The 22,646-nt window shown below is 37.1% G+C and overlaps 1 protein-coding gene across 1 annotated transcript in view; it reads right to left on the bottom strand.

Moving 5' to 3' along the window:
* Nucleotides 1-5,956: 5,956 nt before the first annotated feature.
* SACK1B (scaffolding CK1 anchoring protein B) overlaps nt 5,957-22,646 on the bottom strand; it is an 81,023-nt gene continuing 64,333 nt past the window's right edge. The window contains exons 3-5 of the mRNA XM_087817450.1: nt 20,859-21,023; nt 20,035-20,159; nt 5,957-12,181 (exon numbers count right to left, since the gene is read on the bottom strand). Coding sequence (XP_087673576.1) covers nt 9,889-12,181; nt 20,035-20,159; nt 20,859-21,023 — 2,583 coding nt within the window. The 3' untranslated portion in view covers nt 5,957-9,888. The remainder of the gene's footprint in view (nt 12,182-20,034; nt 20,160-20,858; nt 21,024-22,646) is intronic.

Here is a 22,646-nt window from a genome sequence, read left to right as displayed (position 1 = left end):
AATTAATTTTGTTGAGGTGAATAGATAAACATGATTCTTTATTCTAATCTGTGATAATAAATCTGATCTGAACAGACTTTGTGGTTAAGGCACTAATGGGCATATAATGTGTTTGGAACCACAGTCAATTAATGCAATGAAAAGGTGAATCAGTTCTAAATATATATTTATTTTCTTTTATGTGCTTTAAAATCTAATTGTCTTAATCCAAATTTTGATTTTACCATTTACTATCTCCTTTTTCTTTGAGACTATTACAGAAGTTCCATAAGCTTCAGTTTCCTCATTGGGTAAATGAGAATAACAGTAGAATATAGCTTAGTGCATAAAATTTCTGTGAGGATCACCTGAAACAATGTATTTAAAATGCCCTGCATGATATAAGCGCTCAGTAAGTACTAGCTATTAATACTATTATAATCAGCGCTGATCTATTGTGCAGCTGTCCCTACTACAGTTTTCTTGACCCTCTGGGGCATTTTTAAATAGATAATTAATGATGCTAAGCTTGAATGTATTAGCTGGTCTTCAGTTAAGATAGTATTTGTCCATACAGAATGCTTTATATAAAAATAACTCTCCTGCCTGGCCAGGCATGGCTCAGAGGTTGAGCATCGCTGACCTGGCATCCAGATCACAGTTCGATTCCCAGTCCGGGCACATGCTCCATCCCCAGTCGGGGGTGTAAGGGAGGCAGCTGATCCATGACTCTCTCATCATTGATGTTTCTCTCTCTCTCTCTCCCTTCCTTAAAAAATAAAAACTTAAAAAAACCTCTCCCAAGCCTGTGAGTCCTTAGTTTTCTCTCTCTGTACTTAACAAAGCACAGAATCATCAATCTTGATGACCTCTCCATTTTTACTTCACTTTTTTTAAACTAGCTCCAAATACTAAGGTGTATTTAAGTATATCTCGTAATTTGTTATTCAGATTTAATCTGAATAGAAAAATACATTGATGGTATTTTTGTTTTGTTTTTTTCTATTAACAGAGAGAGGAAAGGAGAGGGAGAGAGACAGAAACATCAATGATGAGAGTCACTGATTGGCCACCTCCTACAGGGCCCCCACCAGGGACTGAGCCACAACCCGGGCATGTGCTGGGACCGGGATCGAATCCTGACCTCCTGGTTATAGGTCCACACTCAGCCACTGAGACATGCTGGCAGGGCTCAATGGTATGTTTTTTTTAAAATAGAGTCCTAGTGGTTAAGTCCCTACTTGACCCTACTATAAAATGAGAGTCCTCCTGAACATATATTCCACTCTGAGCATAAACATCTGTACTCTCATTGTACTGGTCTTTTTGGTATTACAGCTTTGCAACCACAAAGAAATGCCCAGTTTCATAGATCCTCCAGGCAACCAAAGCCACTCCTTAGTTTATATTTGGGCAGCCTGGTTTACTGATTTTTAAAAAAATTGAATGCCATTGTTTTCTAAAATACTTTTTTATTTATCAAGGTGACTTTCAATCTTATTTTTATGGCATAAGCTAGGCCTCCTGAGGTGGTGCTATATACACAAACAAAATAAATACTTTTTATATTGCAGCATTCAGCTTAGTGATAAAGTTGAATACTCTGCAGTCCTACTAAACTGCCTTTTTTACTGTCACTTCCCATATAGTGATACTTTATTCCTAGCTTCAAATCTATTTAAACTGATCAAATAAATGTATTAATGAACAACTGAGTACCACTAAGTTCTTGATACTAAGAGGTCATCTAGACATCTAAAAAGTGACAAACTTAACAGTTTTTGGATGATTTAATAGACATTCATTTATAGTACATTTAAGAACCAAAAGGCTTGATGAATATTTAAACTCATACATTCTGTTAAAGTCTCTATTTCTGTACTTGTACTTATATGTTTACACAATTTCCACAAATGTACCCTGCAGTCCCTGAGGCCCGGGCTGGATAAAGTGGAGGACAGTGTTTGATGTCATTGGGTAGTTTAATATTATGCATATCGAATTAAAATCCCAACTCAATCTATCTGTTTATTACTCTGGCATAGGGAGAGATAAGACAAATAATATCCAGGTGTAGAAAAGAAAATAATTTAAGTATTTGAAAAAAAGGGCCTACAAATAGTTTTTGCTGAATATGTATTGAGTAATATGGGGGGGGGAACTTACATAAATTTGGATGAGTCAATATGGAGCTTGATGTAGAAAAGTTTGTAATTAATCTAAAATCTATAATTGACTGTGTTAAGAATCAGGCCTGGTCACCACACATTACACACACCTTTTTCATGAACCAAACTGAGGCGTGCTGCTTGCTGGTCTCTGAGAATCCCAAACATGAGATAAAGACAACGTAAAAAACTACCCAGGTTCACTAAACTTTAAGAAATCTTGAGGCCTCTTCGACCATAGTTTTTAGTATTTGGAGAAGAGCCCATGGGATTCTGTCATCTGTGACACGGAGCAGTTGTTACCCCAGCATGTCACCCGGAGATCGTGTTGGAGCAGTTGCCGCATGCTCTCCAAGTCCCCCAGTCTCTGCCCTCTGGTCTTACATATTTCTTGGAACTCACACAAAAACATTCTAAGCTACATGACATTTAAAAATATACTTTACCCTCACATACTTACAGTTTTAATTCCCAGCATCTGGAAAGCAACCTCTTTGTCAAACTTTGAGTTCAGTGGACAGAGCTAAGAATTTAAAGGCTGTTACTGCCTTTAGCCAAGTTAAAAGACAAAACAAAACATACAAAGCAATGCCATGGAGATGATAATTCTCCTATGCTAATATTTACCTTGTGCCCTTCTTTCAGGGGGACTCAAATGACAAAGTGCTTTTAGTATGCACTTACTCCTATGAAGTACAAAATATCATTTTCATTAAAAATGAAAGAAAACAAGCACAGAGAAGTTCCGTTTCAAAAGTGGTTTGTCAGAAGATAGAAGTAACATTCAGCTTCCCACTTGCTCTCTGCTCATCCATTTTTTAATTTACTTTTATTTTAAAACAGTGTCTTCCACCTTATCATTATTAGAATGCAAAAAATTTCTCTCACATTTTCTCTCTGGAAATCAAATGAAATTAGCAAATACAGTCCTATCCCTGTGCCAAGCACCGCGAAATCACTCGATATAACAAATATTATTTAATTCTGAATCGCATAAAACACTTAGAAAAACGCCTTGCAAAGCTCAATGAATATTTCTATATTACTTGAATTAGCAAAATATATAACAGAATTTTCTCTTTCTTTAAAAGAGCAATATTATATTCTGCTTGGGAAGGAAAATAAGTCAAACTTCAAGTATTTTCGACTCCTTATTTATGGAAATACAACTAATTTTGAGCTTTATGGTAGACCCTTGTTAACTAGAATACTTATTTTAATTTAATGAATATCTAACTTATTTAGCCTTAGAAGTTAACTAAAATAAAAATTATGGTAGTTTGTAGATCAACCAAATAAAAAAATACACAAGCAAAAACAAAAGAATGTTCTTTCTAAAATACAGTCTGTTAAATCTAATGGAACGTGCCTGATCATTGAGACATAAAAAGATTGTTAACAATTTTTATTCCTACAGCTATAGCAAAAAGAAATTTAGAGACACAATGTGTTAGCATCAGGATATGCCCTGAATTTTTTCTCAAATAAATTCCTGATTAAAGGTTCTTATTTTTGTTTTATTTTGGAGGTTGTTGGTTCCCCATTTACCTCTTTCTAACTTGTATTTCCTAGGCCATTCTAACTCAGTAAGAATAAGGGGACAAATGGTAAGTTCCCATCTGAGTCTGTTCTGGTGGAATTTCAGCACCCCCTAATTTCTGCCGTATATGTCCTAGGGGTCCCTAGATGGATTTACCCTCATCGCTACCTCGTGGCATCTATCCTGTCCTGCTCCGGCCTACTGTGGCTAATACTGCCAATGACCTTCCGTACCAAAAGTGGTCCATGTGTCTAATTGTTGCCCAGCATAGAATCTGCAGTTATTGCTACAACCTTTCAACATTAGCAGAGAGGCCACTACTGAAAGCTGGAGGCTGTGTGCCGAAGGCCATGGTGAGGGTGCCGTGGCACCGCCTGAATCTAAGCACCATCCAGGGAGATTTCAGGGGAGCCACTCTTCCCGACAGCATCATATATGTGGCCTAGGTTGGTTGACAATCTAAGTGACTAACACAAGGCACCACTTCCTTCTCGTGTGCCAATTGCCTTTGAACTCAATTTGAACATCCTATTCCATTTCCTTTAGGATGAATTCTTTATCAGGGTTATACATATATGTGTGTGTGTATATATATATATCCTCCAGATTAGCCCTGCTGGACCTCTAAAGATGCCCAAATCCCAGGGTAAATGTGGTTGAAATTTAAACTACAAACCCCGCTTAATTTAACCCATCCATGCCTTTTATAAAAATGACTATTCAAATAGTTATAAAATGCAGATTTGAATGCAAGGATATTAATGGTATATGTATTTACAATTTCAGTTAAGGAAATGACTGGGCTCACACAAAGAATAAATTTACCAGGCCTCTCTATGTGCACCCTTTGCTAGGCACTAGGAGTACATCAAAGCACAGTTTGGACAAACAGCATACACATTTTTGCTGTTAGATTGGGCTAGTGTTAAAACACATGAGCCCTGGTTGGTTTTGCTCAGTGGTTAGAGCACTGGCCAGTGGACTGAAGGGTCCTGGGTTCGATTCCAGCCAAGGGCATGCACCTCGGTTGCAGACTCGATGCCAGTCCTGGTCTGGGCACATGCAGGAGGCAACCAATCGATGTGTCTCTCTCACATTGATGTTTCTCTCTCTCCCTTCCACTCTCTCTGAAAAGCAATGGAAAAAAATCCTTGAGTGAGTTTAAAAAAAACCCAACACACACACATGAAATCTTGCTGCAGCTTATTATTAAAGACATTCTTTTTTTTACATCAAAAATCTACTATAACCTACACACTTGGAATAGTTTCCCAGTGTGTGCTAAATAAATGAGCAGATTGCTGAAACAGATTACTATGACAAAAATGTCCAGTTTGACATGTTATACTTTCCTTTGTTAACTCGAGAATTTTCTTTCATATACCACTGGCTTCTCTTTCCTACTGCTTTCAGCTCAGGTAATTCCACCGCATGTGATTCTCTTCCCCAGACAGGATACACATTTATTCCTTTTAATGCCTTTCCTTATTATCTAGTCCAATTACCTGAGGATGGTCTTTGACAACTTAAATCAACTGAGCCTAGTCACAAGTTTCCTTTGGGATGGCCACAAAAACTAAACTCTTATCTATTTCCCTTACTATTCTATTGGACCAGGTTTTTCTTAAACGTTGGCATTTATGGTAAATAAAAAATAAAATAAAAATTGTTTATACTTAACCACTTAAAATTATACTTACCTATTTAAAAATCACATTTGCCTTTACAAAGACACTATTTAATTTCCAAAACACCGTATTTCATCTATTTTAATCTGTGATATGAGAAATTGTTTTTTCCTAAGGAAAACACATTTTGAGTTTTAAATAACTTTCAGACTTTAACTTATGTCACTAATTGATCTAATACAAATGTTCCTTTAGAATATGTCACTCACTCGAATGCTACAAAGTTATATAAGTCAGCTACCAATTTTTTTTAAAAAAAGAGATTCTCTATTTTTCAGTCACAAGTTACTTAAAATTATTATATTGTAGTATATATAGAATAAAGAGAATGAGTATATATGATATTGTTAAGGGAAGAATATTGTTATCAGATATCAAATAGGGATAAATTACTATATAAAATATAATTGCTAATCAAAATAAATATAAAAGTATTTAAGCTATGGTTTCAAATTTATGGAGAAATATTTAAAAATGTGTAAAAATCTCAACTCATAATAACTAAGGGAAAGTATAAGCTTATATGGAAAAATCCAGGGTATGAAGATAAAAAAATAAACAACTTACAATATATTGATGTTTGTACAAAATGATTTAATATTCACTTATTAGAACTAAAAACAGAAGTTAATTTGGAAGAATATTTCTTCGCTAACATTGTAGGCATGTTAAAAATTGACTTTGACTTTTTGGTTTATAATTTCATTCTTTTCATTTTAAATATTCTGGGTCCAAATGGAATATTATGATAAACTCTTTTTAAAAAAACAGCGTCACACATAGTTAACATGAAATCATGACTCTACTTTATATCCCTTAGCCACAGGCACATTGCGAATCAACAGATAGTCACAAAAGACAAATAACTGTGGAATAATAGTTGAATAACTGGATAATCCTGAGAAAACGTGAAGTTGAATGCAGTCAGTTCCACCTTCTTCCTGCTTATACAGATCACACTAGATGTCATCTTGATTAAATATTTACTTCCATGGAGGGGCAACAATGGATTCAGGGTACAGGCACTTAAACTATTCTGAAGCTATCTGCCAAGAACTACTTTAAAATCACACCTATTTTCTTCAGCTTCTGCTTCCAAACTAATGTACTAAGTAGAAAGTAAAAAATGACCTTACCAAATTTTAATATGAACGTACACTTATGTGACATTCTCTCTGCCAATATTAATTTGGGAGAAAAAGAATTGATATTGCTTGAAATAAATACATCCATGAAGTCCGGAGTGTCTGTTTTGAAGTACTGTGTGCTTGCTCAGTTTTAACCTTGTGGAGTTGCTCAGCCATGGAAACTTTGGAAAGATTCTGACATATAGATATTTCTGAAGGAAATAAATAGAAGAAGGAAAGGCAGGAAATAAATCTGCTGTGCAAAAGCCTAAGCTGCCCATCCCAAGTGGATACAATAAAGTATCCTGTACTCCCAATTTCACTAGGGAGGGGAGGAACTCAGAAACTACTTAAAAGCTGTTTCCAGAAATGATGGCAGTTGCTGTACAAAAAGGCAACTAGCTCTTGCTTATAATTAAACATGATTAACGTTCTAGTCCTTTGGTAATCTCAGCTTTAAAGTTACACTGCTCTAAATTTTCAAGGCTTGCACTTTCAGAGCACCGAAAGGCAATTAGCCCGTTACCCCCTTATCTCTGAAAGATGCCCCATCTAACAGCAATGAGGAATGGGTGAGATGTTAGAGTCAACCTAGTTTGGCTAACTGTGGGTTCTGCCTTTAGTAAATGCATAAGGACTATGGTCCCGAATTACAAAGTCAATTTTTCTAAGAGCAAAATAAAAAATCTCTTTCACTCACTGCTAATGTTTTTAAATAACCTGATATTATCTATGAAGATCATATAATTTCCAGATGACTAAAAATTAACCCACTAATAATTAGAAACAGCTTTTTTACTGCAACTGAACTCCTTTTCTGAATACCAAAAAATGTACATTTCAAAATTTTTTAAATTCATATTTTTTGTAAATATACTTGGCTTCTGGAAATGACTCTTTCCTCTCAATGTTTTATTTTTATGCTATTAATTTATTACAAAGTGTGCAAAAGTTTTGATTATGTTCAGCTTACCAAAATAATAAATCCTATGTTGTAGTACTTGGGAATTCCTTAGGTTATAATGAGTTTTAAAATCTACTTTTGTGAATGATGTAACACTGAATATTCTATTCTGGATTTGTGTTTATAAAATGCCATTGCTGTAGTTATAGTTCTGCAATTTGTAAGGAGAGAGCAAAAGAGAATGACTACTTTCAAAGGAGGTTCCTCAAGCACAGAGTAAGAAACCAGTAAGGTATGGTGTAGTATAGTATTAAAAATACAGTCTTTTGTGTCTAAACTCTAGTTCTACCAATTCAGAGCTGTGCAACTCTTGGAAAATTATTTAACTTCTCTGAGGCTTAGTTTCCTTATTTGCAAAAAGGAGGTACTTACTTCACAGGGTTATTGTGAATATTCAACTACTAGATTATATATTTAACACTGAGTTCCATTCCCTGCCTAGCTTCCTACCCTGATGAGCTTCTTCTTCTAGTACAGAGCTGGTTATGGCTCACTAAGAGTTACTTTTCCCTCCTTCTCATTGTCACAGGTCCACTAAAAGGGATCAAAATGACTGCCTACCAATTAAAACTGGCCTGCTAGGTTATATCCATAAATCAATCTCAACTTAATTCCTCAATCTGGCCTACTATGATTATTTTAAGCACCGTGTGTCCTTGTTGTCGGGTAGAATTCGACTAAACCCTTTTTGGTTGATTGCTGTTGTGTCAGGAAATATAAACATTTTCTCATTTAATTCCTAACAGTTTGGGAGAGGCAGGAGTTGAAAGCATTTGGGTGGTGATGTGATGAGACAGTATGTCATAGACACTTTGGTACCATTACTTATTAGCTATGTGACCTGGGGCATTATCTCTCTAAATCTCAATGTCTCAATTATCAACTATAAATAATGAGGGCAATGGTACCCACAAAACATTGCTGTGGTGACTTCATGTTCAGGCTCAAGACCTGGTGTAGAGTAAGCGTTCAGTAAATGTTTCTTTTCCTGACTGTCATGTTTTCTCCCATCCTATTTCTTATCATGGTTTTAAAATACTATGGAAAATTTATTTAAATGACATAGATATTTTAATGCCATCATTTAAGTTATTTAATAACATAAGTATTGATATTTGACTGAATCTTGAATTTTAAAAACAATAAAATACTGCCCCATACAGCAACTTAGAAGGTGTTACATTTAAAGCGTTGTGGAAACCCTTCTCACTTCTCCAGTGATGCACTGCTTCTTGAATTCTGTTCTTTGTGGGTGAGGTAAAGCCGAGTTAAAGTTTCTGTAATGGATATGGAGCTTTTCTTTCACTACTCTAAGAAAGGCAAAGGGCTGCTATGATCTGAGTGTCATCATCAAATTGAGACAAAGGAAGCCTTAAGGCCTTCCACCAGGTCCCACAGCCACAGAAGACTGGACCAGGTGCCACCTATATTCATCACAGCGCTCCTAAGAAAGCACTGCGCAGTCACACCGCATTGGGCTCAGCATAAGAAAAGAGCAAAGACGTCTGTGAGCAAAACGCCTAAGCATTGCCATACTAACCCTAAGACAAACATTTTTGTAGAAATTTACATTTCTAAAAGTTTTTTTTATATTAGCAAAAGGAGAGGAATAATTTGGGTTTTTCAATGCCTGCTGGCTTTATATAAAGTTGAAGGAAGACATGACTATAAAAGGTCAGCAGCTGATGGGTAAGTGAAACACAGGCTCCCTGGAAAGAGTAGAAAGAAGCACATCCTGATTGGTTTTCAAACAAGGAAAACACATTCCTATGATGTACTTGTACTACAGGAGGCTGATACTTTGCAAACACCCTCAGGCAACATAAAAATATGCTGAGCTATATAGTTTAAATGTTTCTGAGCTACCCAACCAGCTGTATATGCTCCAGAGGAAAAGTAATAAAACATTAATAAAATATAACAAGTTATCCTGTAAAATTTAAAGGCAGCTATAAACAAAAAGGCTTTGTCTTATTTACTCATAATCTGAAGTTATGAAAACCCCATAAAGAGGTGTTATAAAGGGCAACTGAGAGTATTAGGGTCCTTTTATAAAAGGAAAGACTGGAATAAATGGTTAAAACCCATACACCATCTCTCCACTAAAGTTTCTATTTAAGACTTAAGAAGATCTTTAGTCTGAAGAAAACAATTTCGTTACATTTTTTTACCATAACCATTTAAAAACCATGTGTCTATAGAGACATTCCATCAATAGCATAATTAAGCACAGTTAACTCTATCACACAGAACAATAACTTTACTGTACACAGTATGTTGGTAAAAATATACATCATACCTCCAATTCTGCCCCTACAGAAATCTACTGGCATGTTACAAAAACTGTCCACCATGTTCTCTGGACAAATATTTATAGCCACATTCATCTTCTATTTTAATATCTATTTGCAATTATAGTATTTCATTTATTTTTGTGTATGAAGTTTCCAAACTTTTGCATAAATCCTCGGAACTTGTTTTCATTTGGCTGATATGTGTGGTAAACATTAGTGCTGTAATTAAGCCTTGGGCTGGACCTGCCGTAACTATTGCCCACAGTTGTGGATTTTATTTCTGGGCGGTGTATACTGGTATTTGACATGCTGCTCGTTGGCTGAATAGAATTCTCGATCTTACAAAAAGGCTCAAAACGACTGTAAATGCGCCGGTCAGTTGACTGAGTTCTTAGCAGCTCGTTGGGCTTTGGCCTTGGGGGAGCTGGTTTTCTCACAGGAGCAACAACTCTATTCATCTCCTTGGGATCTCGGTATTGGATCTGTTCTGTGTTAAACCTGGGGGCAGAGGCATCCCCTGCCCTTTCTAAGAACGTGTTCTCAACTGGGCCTGGAGAAGGTAGCAGTTCATCGCTGTCGTCGGATGGAGAGTTTATCCCCTGAGCGGAGTTGACTGTTATATCTTCCTTACTCTTGTGGATGCTGCCTTGAGAGTTGGAGGAGGAAGTGCGCTTTCTCCGAGGGGAGGAATCAACTTTCGGTTCTGACTTTCTTGGGTTTTGATTCTCTTCAGCCTCAGAAACTAAAGTGTCAGAGCTGCTACACATCCTATAAAAGGGAGAGGCTTTATTTTTGGACAGATTCTCTTTCTTTTCTGGGGTAAGGCTAAGTAGTGACCTTAACTTCTGAGATCCCTTTTTCAAAAAGCTCGGGGAGCCCTTCACTTCTTTCTTCGATGTGAGCTCTTTGTTTGGTTCCTCTTTAGTCGCATCAACCAAAGCAGCGATGGAAATGGACTTGGCTGCACCCCCTGCGGGGTCTCTCCTGGCGACCCCCTCCTCCTCCTCTTCCTCCACACTGTTGGTCACATTGTGCATGCTTCTAGAACTTTTCAGCAGGTCCTCTTTGGGTTTCTCGGGCTGTCTGATCCGATTCCTGGTAAGCGTACTATACACATAGTGCTTACTGTTTGCATGATCTAAATTGACTTTTGAGTGGTCAAAGAGCGGGAAACTTCGCCTTTTAAGCAGATTCTCATTTTGTTGTTGATTCTTTAGATTTCCCGTCTGCTTACTGACACACAAGTTCGTATATAAATAGTTGTTCGACTCCGGATGGCCTTCCGCAGCCTGGTTGAAGGCTGCCGAGTGGTTTTCGGGAGCCTGCACTCTTGGCGTCTCTGACTGCAACGGGAGCTTGGGGCCTGATTGGGACAAGGGCTCTTCTGTCAAGTGCTCTCCGCTTGTGGGGGTGTCTGGGGCCTCTTTGGGTGTCTCACTTCCCTGGGAACCAATGATGGTGGAATTGGAGGAGCCAGTTGTACAGCTGTTAACTTCCTGCTGCTCGGGCAGAGTTGGCTTAAACACTAGGGAGGGGCGAAGGCGAGCGTGTGTGTAGAGGGCGCTGCCTTTCAGGTTCTCAGAACTGTCATAGCTGTCAAAGCGGTCCCCCAGAGCCGACCCGGCAGAATCGGGCGCAGCCTCCGAGTGATCGTTTAGGTACGATTCGATTCTCCAGTTACGTAAGAAGGACTTCGTGGTATTTTCAAGGGTGGGCATTCGTTGCTGCAAAAAGCGAACGTGATTGTCTGTCCCATTAAACGACCTCCGCACGTTTGAATTCCTGTCTGCCAGATGGGTCGTCTTCCTCTGGGCCAGCCAAGTGCCAAAGCTCTGGGAAGGCGTGTCACGGGGGCTCGCATAGCCTCCCCGTGAGGAGGAGGTCACGCTGAGGGTGTCCGAAGGCTTCTTCCAGGCACCAGGAGGGTTGATGGGGCGGTTCCCAGCCCTGTTCAGCAGCAGGTACGGCGCGTTTTCGGGCTGCTCGCCGGCGTAGCTGTGCCTCTTCCAGTTCTCGTTCTGACTAGGCTGATACGGACGGACTGCGCTCGGGCCGTTAAAGTTGGGGACGAAGTGGGGTTTGTAGCCATGGTTTCTAATGCTGTATTTGTCATGTTCGTTCCGAGCGTAGAGCCCTCTGTTTTTGAAGTAGCTGGAATCCAGTTTGTGAATTTTGTCTTGTCTACCAAGAAAGTGTCTCTGGCTGGAAACAGAAGCCAAGGAGGAGACGGAGCGCTGGTAAGTGCCGTTTTCCCACAGGGCTTTCCCCTCCTTCGCCCTGGCGGGCTCCTCCTGGGCGAACGAACTGGGGACGCACGATCTGGCATAGAGAGTCCTGAACTCTTCATCAAAGGACTCAACGAGCTGGCCTGTGATTAACTGAACCATGCTGAGGTGAGCTTTTTCAAATGACCACATGTAGCTGAAAGAAATCAAAATGGGAAAATTTTACACTTGCTGAGTTCAAAGGTTAATGACAACATATATTGCTCTACTAAGAGGACTCATTTAATGTCGACAGAAAGGTATTTTTTTGTTGTTTTCCTTGACTACCATAATTTAGAACATCTGCAGTCATGTCATGCTTATAATACATATGTCGCCCCACTGCCCTATTCATACTTTAAATAACATAGCAATTCAACTTCTGGATTTGAATTCACCCATAATTTTTACTTATCAGAAGTCCAAAGAAAAGTCTGCCGCATACTTCTCATCTCTGCCTACTGATTTTATGGAGTAAAAAAAAAATGATATTATATTTCACATATAGCATCTGGGCAAGGTCCAGGCAAACTAGTACAAGAAAAGTTGAGAGAACTGGTTTCTGCTGAGCTCTCCGGTCACATGCCGTGGGGCCTCAGTCTACTCATATCCAAAATGAGGACATGAACAGCATAATCACTATGATTCCTTATAGTTCTAACATGTTATAATGCATTATAGGTCTGTGCTAATACATGCATTTTCTCCCTGTGACTTAGTAAGTGTAATTTAGGATGCGGGGACTTCTAAACAGCGAGAGGGTTTGTGGGCAGCAGACTCAGTCATTAAACAGTGCACTCAGTGTTCACAGGATTGGTAAATCTAATCCTCACAAAACAAGCCAGTCAGAATGTCAATTAAGTTCTTTTATTCAGGTACAATTTCTAGGAAAATAAATTTGTAATAAATTTATAGTTCTTTGTGGAACTTCCAATCTGTTTTCCAGAGTTAAGAATTAACAGTTATCTTGAAGCATCACATAAAATTTTAAATCTAATGTTTGAAAATCTAAATAATTAACCCACAGAGTCACTGGGCTGACAAAGAAAATGATAATATGTTATGTATCAAATAATATCCATGATACAATAGGGGTTAATACAAAAGGAAGAACAACAGAGGCATTCTCCACAATGAAGGAGTTTACTATTTATACAGGGGAGACAATAATGAAGGCAGGTAAAATTATTAAAAAGAATGTGCAGAGTAATAATTTAAACTACATGAAATATTATAAACAGCAGTGTGCAACTTAGTATTATTCTGATATGCTTAATGTGATCTAGAATACTTATTGAGTGAATGGTATGAGTAGGACATTTCCTAGGTGCTCTTTATTTACAGATGTGTTGGCCACCAGGGTGACTTCAAAGAAATGGTACAAAAGTGAATCATGAAAGAAATTTTCAATCCAACTGAAGATATGAGTACAAAATATGTTAGCAACACCAAGTAAAGGAATTAACAGCTATCAAATATGAGAAAAATCCCTGGAGAAAATGGGAGTTTAGCAATATTTTGATAGAAATTGGAGAACCCTGAAGTTCAGACAGGAAAGGTGTGGGAGGACAATTTGTGTGAAAGAAGAAACACAGAAAAAGGAAGTAATAAGGGCCATGCATTGATTCCGCATGGAAAACAAATTATATTTAACTGAAGCAAAGAAGCTCTATAAGAGATGGATAAATCTTGAAAGCAAAGCAGAGTTTGATTGTGTAGAATCTGCTTCCAGGTTTGAATAAAGTATAATAAAAAGAGATGTTTGAAGAATGATTTCTTTCAATAGCTAATTATAGTACAGACTTGAAAGATGAGGGATTGTATTTACTGTGATGAGTAAAGTAGTTGGAATAAGGTGATTAGAGACTAAACCAGAGCAGAAATTGACTGGAATAATGAGAAAAAATGTTGAGCCAGTAACAAGAAAGAATGAGAATATCTGCAGGTCATAAAGGATGCGCATAGGTTATGAAACAAGAATGACCTCCAGGCGTGGAGCTTAGGGGCCTGAGACGATAATGGTACTGGTGAATGTGAGGCAGCGGAAAAGCTTCCATGCTTTGGTAAATCAGAAAGTAATATTGTGATATAATTTCAGGCAGTGGAAAGACATTCAATCAGAAATATTTAATTTAGAGACTATTCTCTGGAAACACGGACCACTCCCAGAGATAAAAGAGCTACTGATACTGACGGTTAGGCACATTCCTGTAAAATGTCCAGGAACTCAGCCAGTCACTGCTCTGTGAGCTCAACTGTTGATAATAATTTCCTGCACAATTTCCAGTAAGTTCTATAGACCCTCATTCTTAAACATAAAGACATTGCAGAAGATTGGCAGACATTAGAATAAAGTTTAGAAGACAGCTTATAAAGCTTAAAAGCTTAGATGCAATACAGAAACCAGACCAAACCAAACACAAAAAAAGGCACCTGGAGGAAACAGAGGAAATGCACAAATAAGAGCATACACACACACACACAAAATATCTTCAAAGGAAAAGGAAAGAAAATAATAAATCTATAAAACACAAATGGGATGCTAGGAAAATGTTTCAAATAGCAGATATTCAAAATATTTGATGACAAATTTTAAAAGGATATTAAATAGGACGATTGAAAGATGTAATTGAAAAAATCCCCCAGTCAGTAATAATGCCCCCCACCCCTGGAAGGGAAATTGGAGAAAAAAATACAATGGGAGCAGAAATCTAGTTAAGAAGAATTCCAGGGAGAGAGAGAGAATAGAGATCACTGAGGAGAAGAAACTGTGAAATATTAGATAAGAAAACTTCTCAGAATGGAAAGACAGAAGTATTTGGATTGCTCAGAATAACAAAAGAAAAAAGGCCTAGAGCTAGAAACATCATAATACATTTGAGAATAGCATGGAATAAAAGAGAAATCCTAGGCCCTGGCCATGTGTAGCTCAATTGGTTAGAGTAACCTCCTGAAATGCCAAGGTTGTGGGTTTGATCTCAGGTCAGAGGACATACAAGAATCAACCAATGAATACATAAATAAGTGGAACCACAAATTGATGTTTCTCTTTCTCTCTCTCCCTCTCTGTCTCTTTCTCCCCCTTCCTCTCTCTAAAAATCAATAAAGAAAAAAAAAGGAGAGAAATTCTAGATACTTCCAGAAAGAAAAAAAAAAGTTACATGAAGAGAATTAGAACAACAATTGTTTGAGACTTCTTAAATAGCAATTTTGAATGCAGGGCAAGACCTTCCAAATTGGGAGGAAAAATGATTCAACTTAGAGTTTCATCCCCAGTTAAACCATAAATCATCTAAAATCATGAATTTTGGGACTTGAAAAATCCCATGCTGATAGAAAATGTTCTTGAGCAAACTTGGGAGAAAAACCATGACTGGAAACAAAAACGAGTTAAAAATGGTATTAAAAAGTGAGATTTTAAAAACTGTAGCTCAAATTACCCAGGAATATAGAAAATACCAGGCCCCCAACTGTGCTCATTAGAGCTCTAGTCCAGATTGGACATCACAGATTATTGGTAGTAACTGAGCATTTGGAAAAATTTTTTATATGCTAAGAAATCTGTAGTCCACTGGGGAAAAAAAAACAGTAGCTACATAGAAAACAAAGTCATTGAGTACACTAAAACAGAATGGTCATCGTTAACTTTGTTATGGAGAAAGTATACTGTAAATCATTCTATCACTCATCAATGATAAATTTTGACACAATTTCATTAATGCAAACCCATACTTCTCATTTAATCAAAAAGTTGTGATAAAACTGTATTGGGCGAATGGGGATCAGAAGGGCAACTGGATATGAGTGGGCACGAAATAGAACTTCTCAATTGCCATAATACAAAGTTCAAAAGATCATATCTAAAAGTGATAAATCGAGAAATAGCAGTACAATCACATTATTTAAGAGAATGAAATATTTATCAGAAGAACTAGCTAAAAGAATTAAATAACTATATCTGGAGGTCAGGAATGAGGAGTATATTGAAATGGAGTAGAAGATACATTTTGTATTGCATATCTTTCATTTGATTTTTAAAATTATGTGCATATATTTACTTGGATAAAATTTTTTTTTTTTCAACCACAGTTTAGATTCAGTATCATTCCACACCAGTTTCAGATATACAGCAAAGTGGCCAGAAAACCATGCACTCTACTGAATGGTCCCTGCCTCCCACAGCCTAAGCACCTACCTGGCCCCATACTCTGTTATCTCAGGATTATTGACTATGTTCCCCACGCTGCAAACTGCATCTCTGGGGCTATTCTGCAACTACCAATTTGTACTGCTTAAGGTCTTCTCTTTTTTCACCCAGCCCCCCAACTTCCCTCCCCTGTACAGCTGTCAGTCTGTTTTCTGCATCATAACTTACTATCCCACCCCCTCCAAACACATGGTTATATATTAGTCATGAAGTTAGGTATGTACTATGAACTCACATATTAAAAAATGGTTCAAGAGCTCTGAGTTCCTGATTGGGGGATAATAAAGTGAAGTCCAAGGATTAAAAACAGTGCCGAGCTGTGACATAGATTTCTAAATGTGATGATCTGCAAGTCTGATAAAAAATGGCCCCTTGAAGCCAATAACTTCCTTGAAGCTTACTTCACTTCAGTGACAGTAACTTTTATACAGATCATAATATTAAAAAAAGCTTATAAAATTCTCTGTTGGTCAATTTTGTGGGTAATACTAAATATCTTCCAGATTTTCATATGACAATTTCAAATGAGGGTATCCAACTCAAAATTTGATTTATACACATTGATAAAAAGTGTGTGTTTTATCTCATCAATGTTAGTATCACGATATGAAAAAACACTTGTTATGTTTTCTGATAAAACCATCATCATGATGAGTGAGCTGTTGTACAACCTGTGACTATGGTGAGTACAGACACCGGGCCTGGCTAGAAATGCTGAGTAAAGAATTTTGAAATAAAGAAGGTGGCATTTTGAATTTGCCTATGAGGAAAATAATGACAATTATAGAATGTGAGAGACAAAGGATGGCTTTAACCAGAAGAAAATAAAAATTTTAGCGAGTTTCTATGAAGACTGGTTCATAACTGTTCCACCAGATCCTGTTAGAATATTGCTTACAATAGGAAACTTCCATGATAATTTGTAAGAAAAAACAAAAGGGACAAGGGCTGACAACCATGAATTTTTTTAAAGAAATATATTTAAAATTAACATGAAATCATAAAGAGGGAGAGTTGTTAGATAAGAGTTTGATTAATTTTTATAATCTGTGGTCCTAGGTGTTCCATATCCACTTCCATAAATAGTAACTTAAACTCTGCCTCTGGCTTATGATATAGATAGAAAGATACCGAGTTTCTGTTGCTGTTGTTCGCTTTTCCCATCCTCACCTCTAAAGTAGCTCAGCTATAGTCATCTCAACATATAGCACCGATTAATACTGGGTGGTAGCAAAGCAAAGTGCAGGTAAATTTATTGCTGAAGATCATCTTAAAAGTCAAGTTAAATAATAAAAATAGAAAGCATTCATTATGATGAGATTAACTAATAAACACTATTCTATAAGTCAAGTGAACTCCCAATTTTAATTAAAATTTCCATTAAAACCAAGTGGATCTGAACAAATATATACACATATAATGACTTTTTTAAAGGGCTCATTAATTTTCAGTGCTAGTTGTAATTTCTGCTCTTTACACGTTTTCCTTTGGAACTCCAAACTACATTTTCAAAAAATGGTCCCCTAGAAAGGGAAGGTCAGCAGGTAACAGTTTTTTTAAAAAGGCCTAAAAAAATAGCTAATATTAGAGGCTTGGATGCATTAACTCTAATTCTCATAACAACATGAGGTAGTTCTACGACTACCCTCCTTTTACAGAGAAGCAAACTGAAGTGCAACCAAATTAAGTAACCTGCCCACAGCCTTCCACTTTAGCATGGTGCCTCCTTCTTGAGGACTCCTTAAGTTCCTAAAGTTTCCCCTAACACTGTCCTGCTTCCATCCACAGCTCTCCTGGCTTCTTCCCACAGTCTTTAGCACTGAGTCTACTCTGCCCTGGTGACCTAGAGTGCATACATGCTTGCTGGTTCTTTCTTCTGCCAGTTGATATAGCCTCACTGTGTATTGCATTCAGGACCAATGCCTAAAATTTACAAGAGAATATTAGGGCAGCACTTGCACTGTGGAGCCAGGGAGATCTGGACAGCGCCACCAGTCCTAGACTGCCTGTGGCCCTTAGCTGTGGGGTTTTAACAAGTCACTTAAATTTCATCATTTATAAAATGTAGATGAAAAGAACAGCCCTGCAGATAAGTTGCAAGGATGGAGCTGAAATATGTAAAAGAGCTAAGCTTGAACAGAATACCTGTATCACCAGTGGAAGCCTCCAAAGATGCTGGAGAGTAGAATCTGAGTCACTTGTCTAGTGTCTACTATGACATTTTTAACAACCAGATTCTTAAATGCATTTTTTTTAAAAAAATGTATTTTTATTGATTTCAGAGAGAGGAAGGGAGAGGGAGAGATCAATGATGACAGAGTCATTGATCAGTGGCCTCCTGCACGCCCCACACTGGGGATCGAGCCCATAACATGGGCATGTACCCTGACAGGGAATCAAACCAGACCTCCTGGGTCATGGGTGGGTGCTCAACCACTGAGCAACACCGGCTGGGTTTATATGCATTTGTTGGTAGTACTATAGTGACTACATGATAATTATCAGCTTCTTAATACAGCTGAAATTTTAAAAAAAATCTGTTACATAGATTATTCAAAAATGATACACAGCTTCTATTTTTATGAACAATTGTTAATAAGTCCATACTATGTACTGTTTTCATAAGGCACAAAAACACTTTTTGTATTGTAAAGCTGTAGGAAACCTGAGATATTAGTCAACCTCCTCATTTTGAGGATGAAGAACTTGAAGCCAAAGGAAGTTATGTGATTTGCCCAATGCCTTAATGTTCTTTAGAAACCCAAGTCTCCAAGTTTCCATGCAAGCATGCTGTTTTTTATTTTTAAGAAATAACTAAACAAACCACATTAAAATTTGAAACTAATAATTTCTGTAAATGATTGATAATGCTTTAGGTAGACACAAACTAGGCTATTTTTTAAAAAAGACAAGAAATAAGTGTTGATGAGAGGAAAGGGAACCCTTGTGCACTGTGGGTGGGAATGGAAATAGGTACAGCCACTGTGGAAAACAGTATAGAGGCTCCTTAAAAAATTAAAAATACAATTTCCCTATGACCCAGCAATTCCACTTCTGGGTATTTATCTGAAGAAAACAAAAACACTAACTCAAACAGATATCTGCATCCCCATGTTTATCGCATTGGTTATTACTTAAAATAGTCAAGATATGGAAGCAACCTAAGTGTCCCTTAATAGATAAATAGATAAAAAAGATGTGGTATATATACACAATAGAATACTATTCAACCATAAAAAAGAATGAAATCTTGCCATTTGCAACAACATGGATAAACTTGAGGTCATTATGCTAAGTGAAATAAGTCAGACAGAGACAGACAAATACGGTATGATCTCACTTATATGTAGAACCAAAAAAAAAAAAAGTTTAGAGATACAGAGAACAGATTGGCGGTTGCCAGAGGCAGGATGGGTAAAATGGGTGAATGTGTCAAAAGGTACAAACTTCCAGTCATAAAATAAGTCAGTCCTGGGGATGGGATGTACAATATGGTGACTATAGTTAATAATACTAAATTGCATACTTAGAAGTTGCTAAGAAAGAAATCTTCAAAGTCCACATCACAAGGATAAAAAAGTTTTTTTGTAACTGTGTATGGTGATGGATGTTAACTAGACTTATCATGGTGATCATTTAGCATTATATACAAATATGGAAACCATTATATCTGAAATTAATATAATGTTACATGTCAATTATAACTCAATTTAAAAAAGAACTAAGCAGATTACAATTAAAATTTGAAACTAATAAGTTCTATAAATGATTATTAAGGTGAGAGGTAAATACAATGATCTTACCTGTAAGAACCATACATAACTTTCTGGCAGTCAATTAACAAAAATTTCTGCTCCAATTTTCCATGAAATTTGGCTCCTGTTTTTGAAAGATAATCTTGGCCTCTTACTGTCCTCACTCGAATATTCTAGAATTATACATAAATATAACATAAAAATTAAGGCTAGAAAGGGGAATATTTTGAAAAGTAAAATATATGTTAATATAAAACCTTGGTACCAAAAAAAGTGTACTTGAAATAATTTTTAAACACATAACCAAAAAAAATAGAAGCAAATTTTAAAACATCACCCAAAAATGAAATATTCCAAAAAGAGTAACTTAAAATATGATGGTTTCATTTACACAGAATGTGGTTTCATAAATCACTTAGAGTCCTACTGCAAGATCCTTTCAGGTTATAGTATTGTAATGTCAAAATAACTTAGGTTAAAATGTATCTGCCTTTTAAAGTCAAATGGAACTGAAATCTCTATGCCAAATGATTGTGATAAGCAACATCTGCTGCATGAATCACTTGAGTCAGTGGTTTCAAGGTTGTACATGCAAAACAGAAGCATTAATTATGACTGGTAGCAAAGAAAATTCAGCAGCTCAATTGCCTCCCTATGAAGAAAAGCACCATATAAATTTATCATGAAGATGTGTATTTTCAGTTATGTTCGAAAAAGTACAGGAGGGCTCTTTTGTGATCAATCATTTTTCTACCTTAAATTTTGTATTTTTTTTCTATTTTACTTTTGGAATACTATAGCTTAAGATGTCTTAAATTCGACTAAGACAAAAATAGTACACAAACTATGAAAACAGTACCTGAGATTCTTACCCTGAGACGCTGAACTTGACAACCCTGTTTCTCAGTCATACTTAGGAAATGATTAAAGTTGAATTCATCGAGCAGAATGTATACAGATACCCCTCGAGTTGATGCCTCCACTATTTCTTTGAAAATGTCCACGTCTGTAAACATGTCCATCACTAAAGCAATGACCTGTTAAAGATAAGAATATCAAACAATTTTAGATACCCACTGGGAAAAGATCTAGAAATTAGTGCTTTCAATAAAAATTAGATAAAATAGAAAATTAAGTACATAATACATATAAATGTACATACAAATATTTGTGTTTTCTAAAATAGAAGACAGAGGATAAAAAACTATGTTGAAAATAAACAAATTACTATATACGGATATGTAACACTACCTAATGTCATACTAGCTTTAAGTCAAAGGGAATCTACATTTTCTTTTCTTTTTTTATATCTTTATTGATTTCAGAGAGAGGAAGGGAGAGGGAGAGAGAGATAGAAACATCAACGATGAGAGAGAGTCATTGATCAGCTGCCTCCTGCACACACCCCACTGGGGATGGAGCCCACAACCTGGGCATGTGCCTTGACCGGGAATCGAACCATGATCTCCTGGATCCTAGGCTGACGTTCAGCCACTGAGGCATGCCCGGCCAGGTGGGAATCTACATTTTAGTGTGATGTTCAATGAAGGGAAAATCTGAATCATGGCTTACAGGTTGCTATAGGGTAGATGGCAGGGACAGGTAGATGGAAGGTGGACATCAGTGCTACAGATTTACATGAGAAACATTTCCCAGGAAAAGCAAGATTTCTGGAACTAGTTGTTAGGAATAAAACTCATGCCTGGCGAGCATGGCTCAGTGGTTGAACATCCACCTAGGATCCAGGAGATCGAGGTTCAATTCCAGGTCAGGGCACATGCTTGGGCTGCAGGCTTGATCCCCAGTAGGGGGCGTGCAGAAGGCAGTCGATCAGTGACTCTCTCATCATTGATGTTTCTCTCTTTCTCTCTGTCTCTTTCTCTCCCTCTCCCTTCCTCTCTCTGAAATCAATAAAGATATATTTAAAAATAAATAAAACAAACAAATAAATAAATAAAACCTTGGAGACCTGGGACCAAAAAAAATCTTCTAGAAATAGAAACATAACTAAGTAAGAGCCAAAAGTGAGAAAGGGTATAAAAAGACTTGAAGACCAGAAAATTAAATGCACATGCCTAAAATTAGTTTAGGAAACAGAATAAGCAAAAGAAAAAAAAGGAGAAAAATGGCAAGATAGTTAAGAAGGTAAACGCAGGGAGAACTATCCTAAAGAACAGGCCCCTAAAATGGACAGAGTCCAAGTTAACTGTTGGAAAAATAACCATTACTAACTCCAAAGAGCACTGGGAGAGAAATAATGTTAAAAAAAGGAGGAAATCATTTGACTGACCACTTACTTTGTGTCAGACAAGAATGACCAAATCCCTGTCCTTTGTGAAGCTTACATTCTAGTGGGGGAAAGACACCATAAGCAATTAACATAATAAATAGATAAATATATGATAAGCTATAAGATGATAATTTTATTGGGAAAGATAGAGCAGGATAAGAGGGATCATGGGTCCCTGAAAACTGAGAAGGGGGTTGAAGGGTTCCAGGTCTCTTTGAGAAAGTGTCCTTTGAACAAAGACACGGAATTGAGGAAGTCATGAAAGTGGGTATCCTGAGGAATTATGTTCTCGGCAGAGGAAACCAGTAGTGCAAAGGCCCTATGTCAGGAACATGCCGGCACATTCAAGAAACAGCAAGGGGAGAGCAAA

This window comes from Miniopterus natalensis, chromosome 5 (assembly GCF_054644295.1).
Source record: "Miniopterus natalensis isolate mMinNat1 chromosome 5, mMinNat1.hap1, whole genome shotgun sequence".
Lineage (NCBI taxonomy): Eukaryota > Metazoa > Chordata > Mammalia > Chiroptera > Miniopteridae > Miniopterus > Miniopterus natalensis.
The sequence above is the reverse complement of the archived record's forward strand: the minus strand, read 5'-3'. Positions and strand labels throughout refer to the sequence as shown.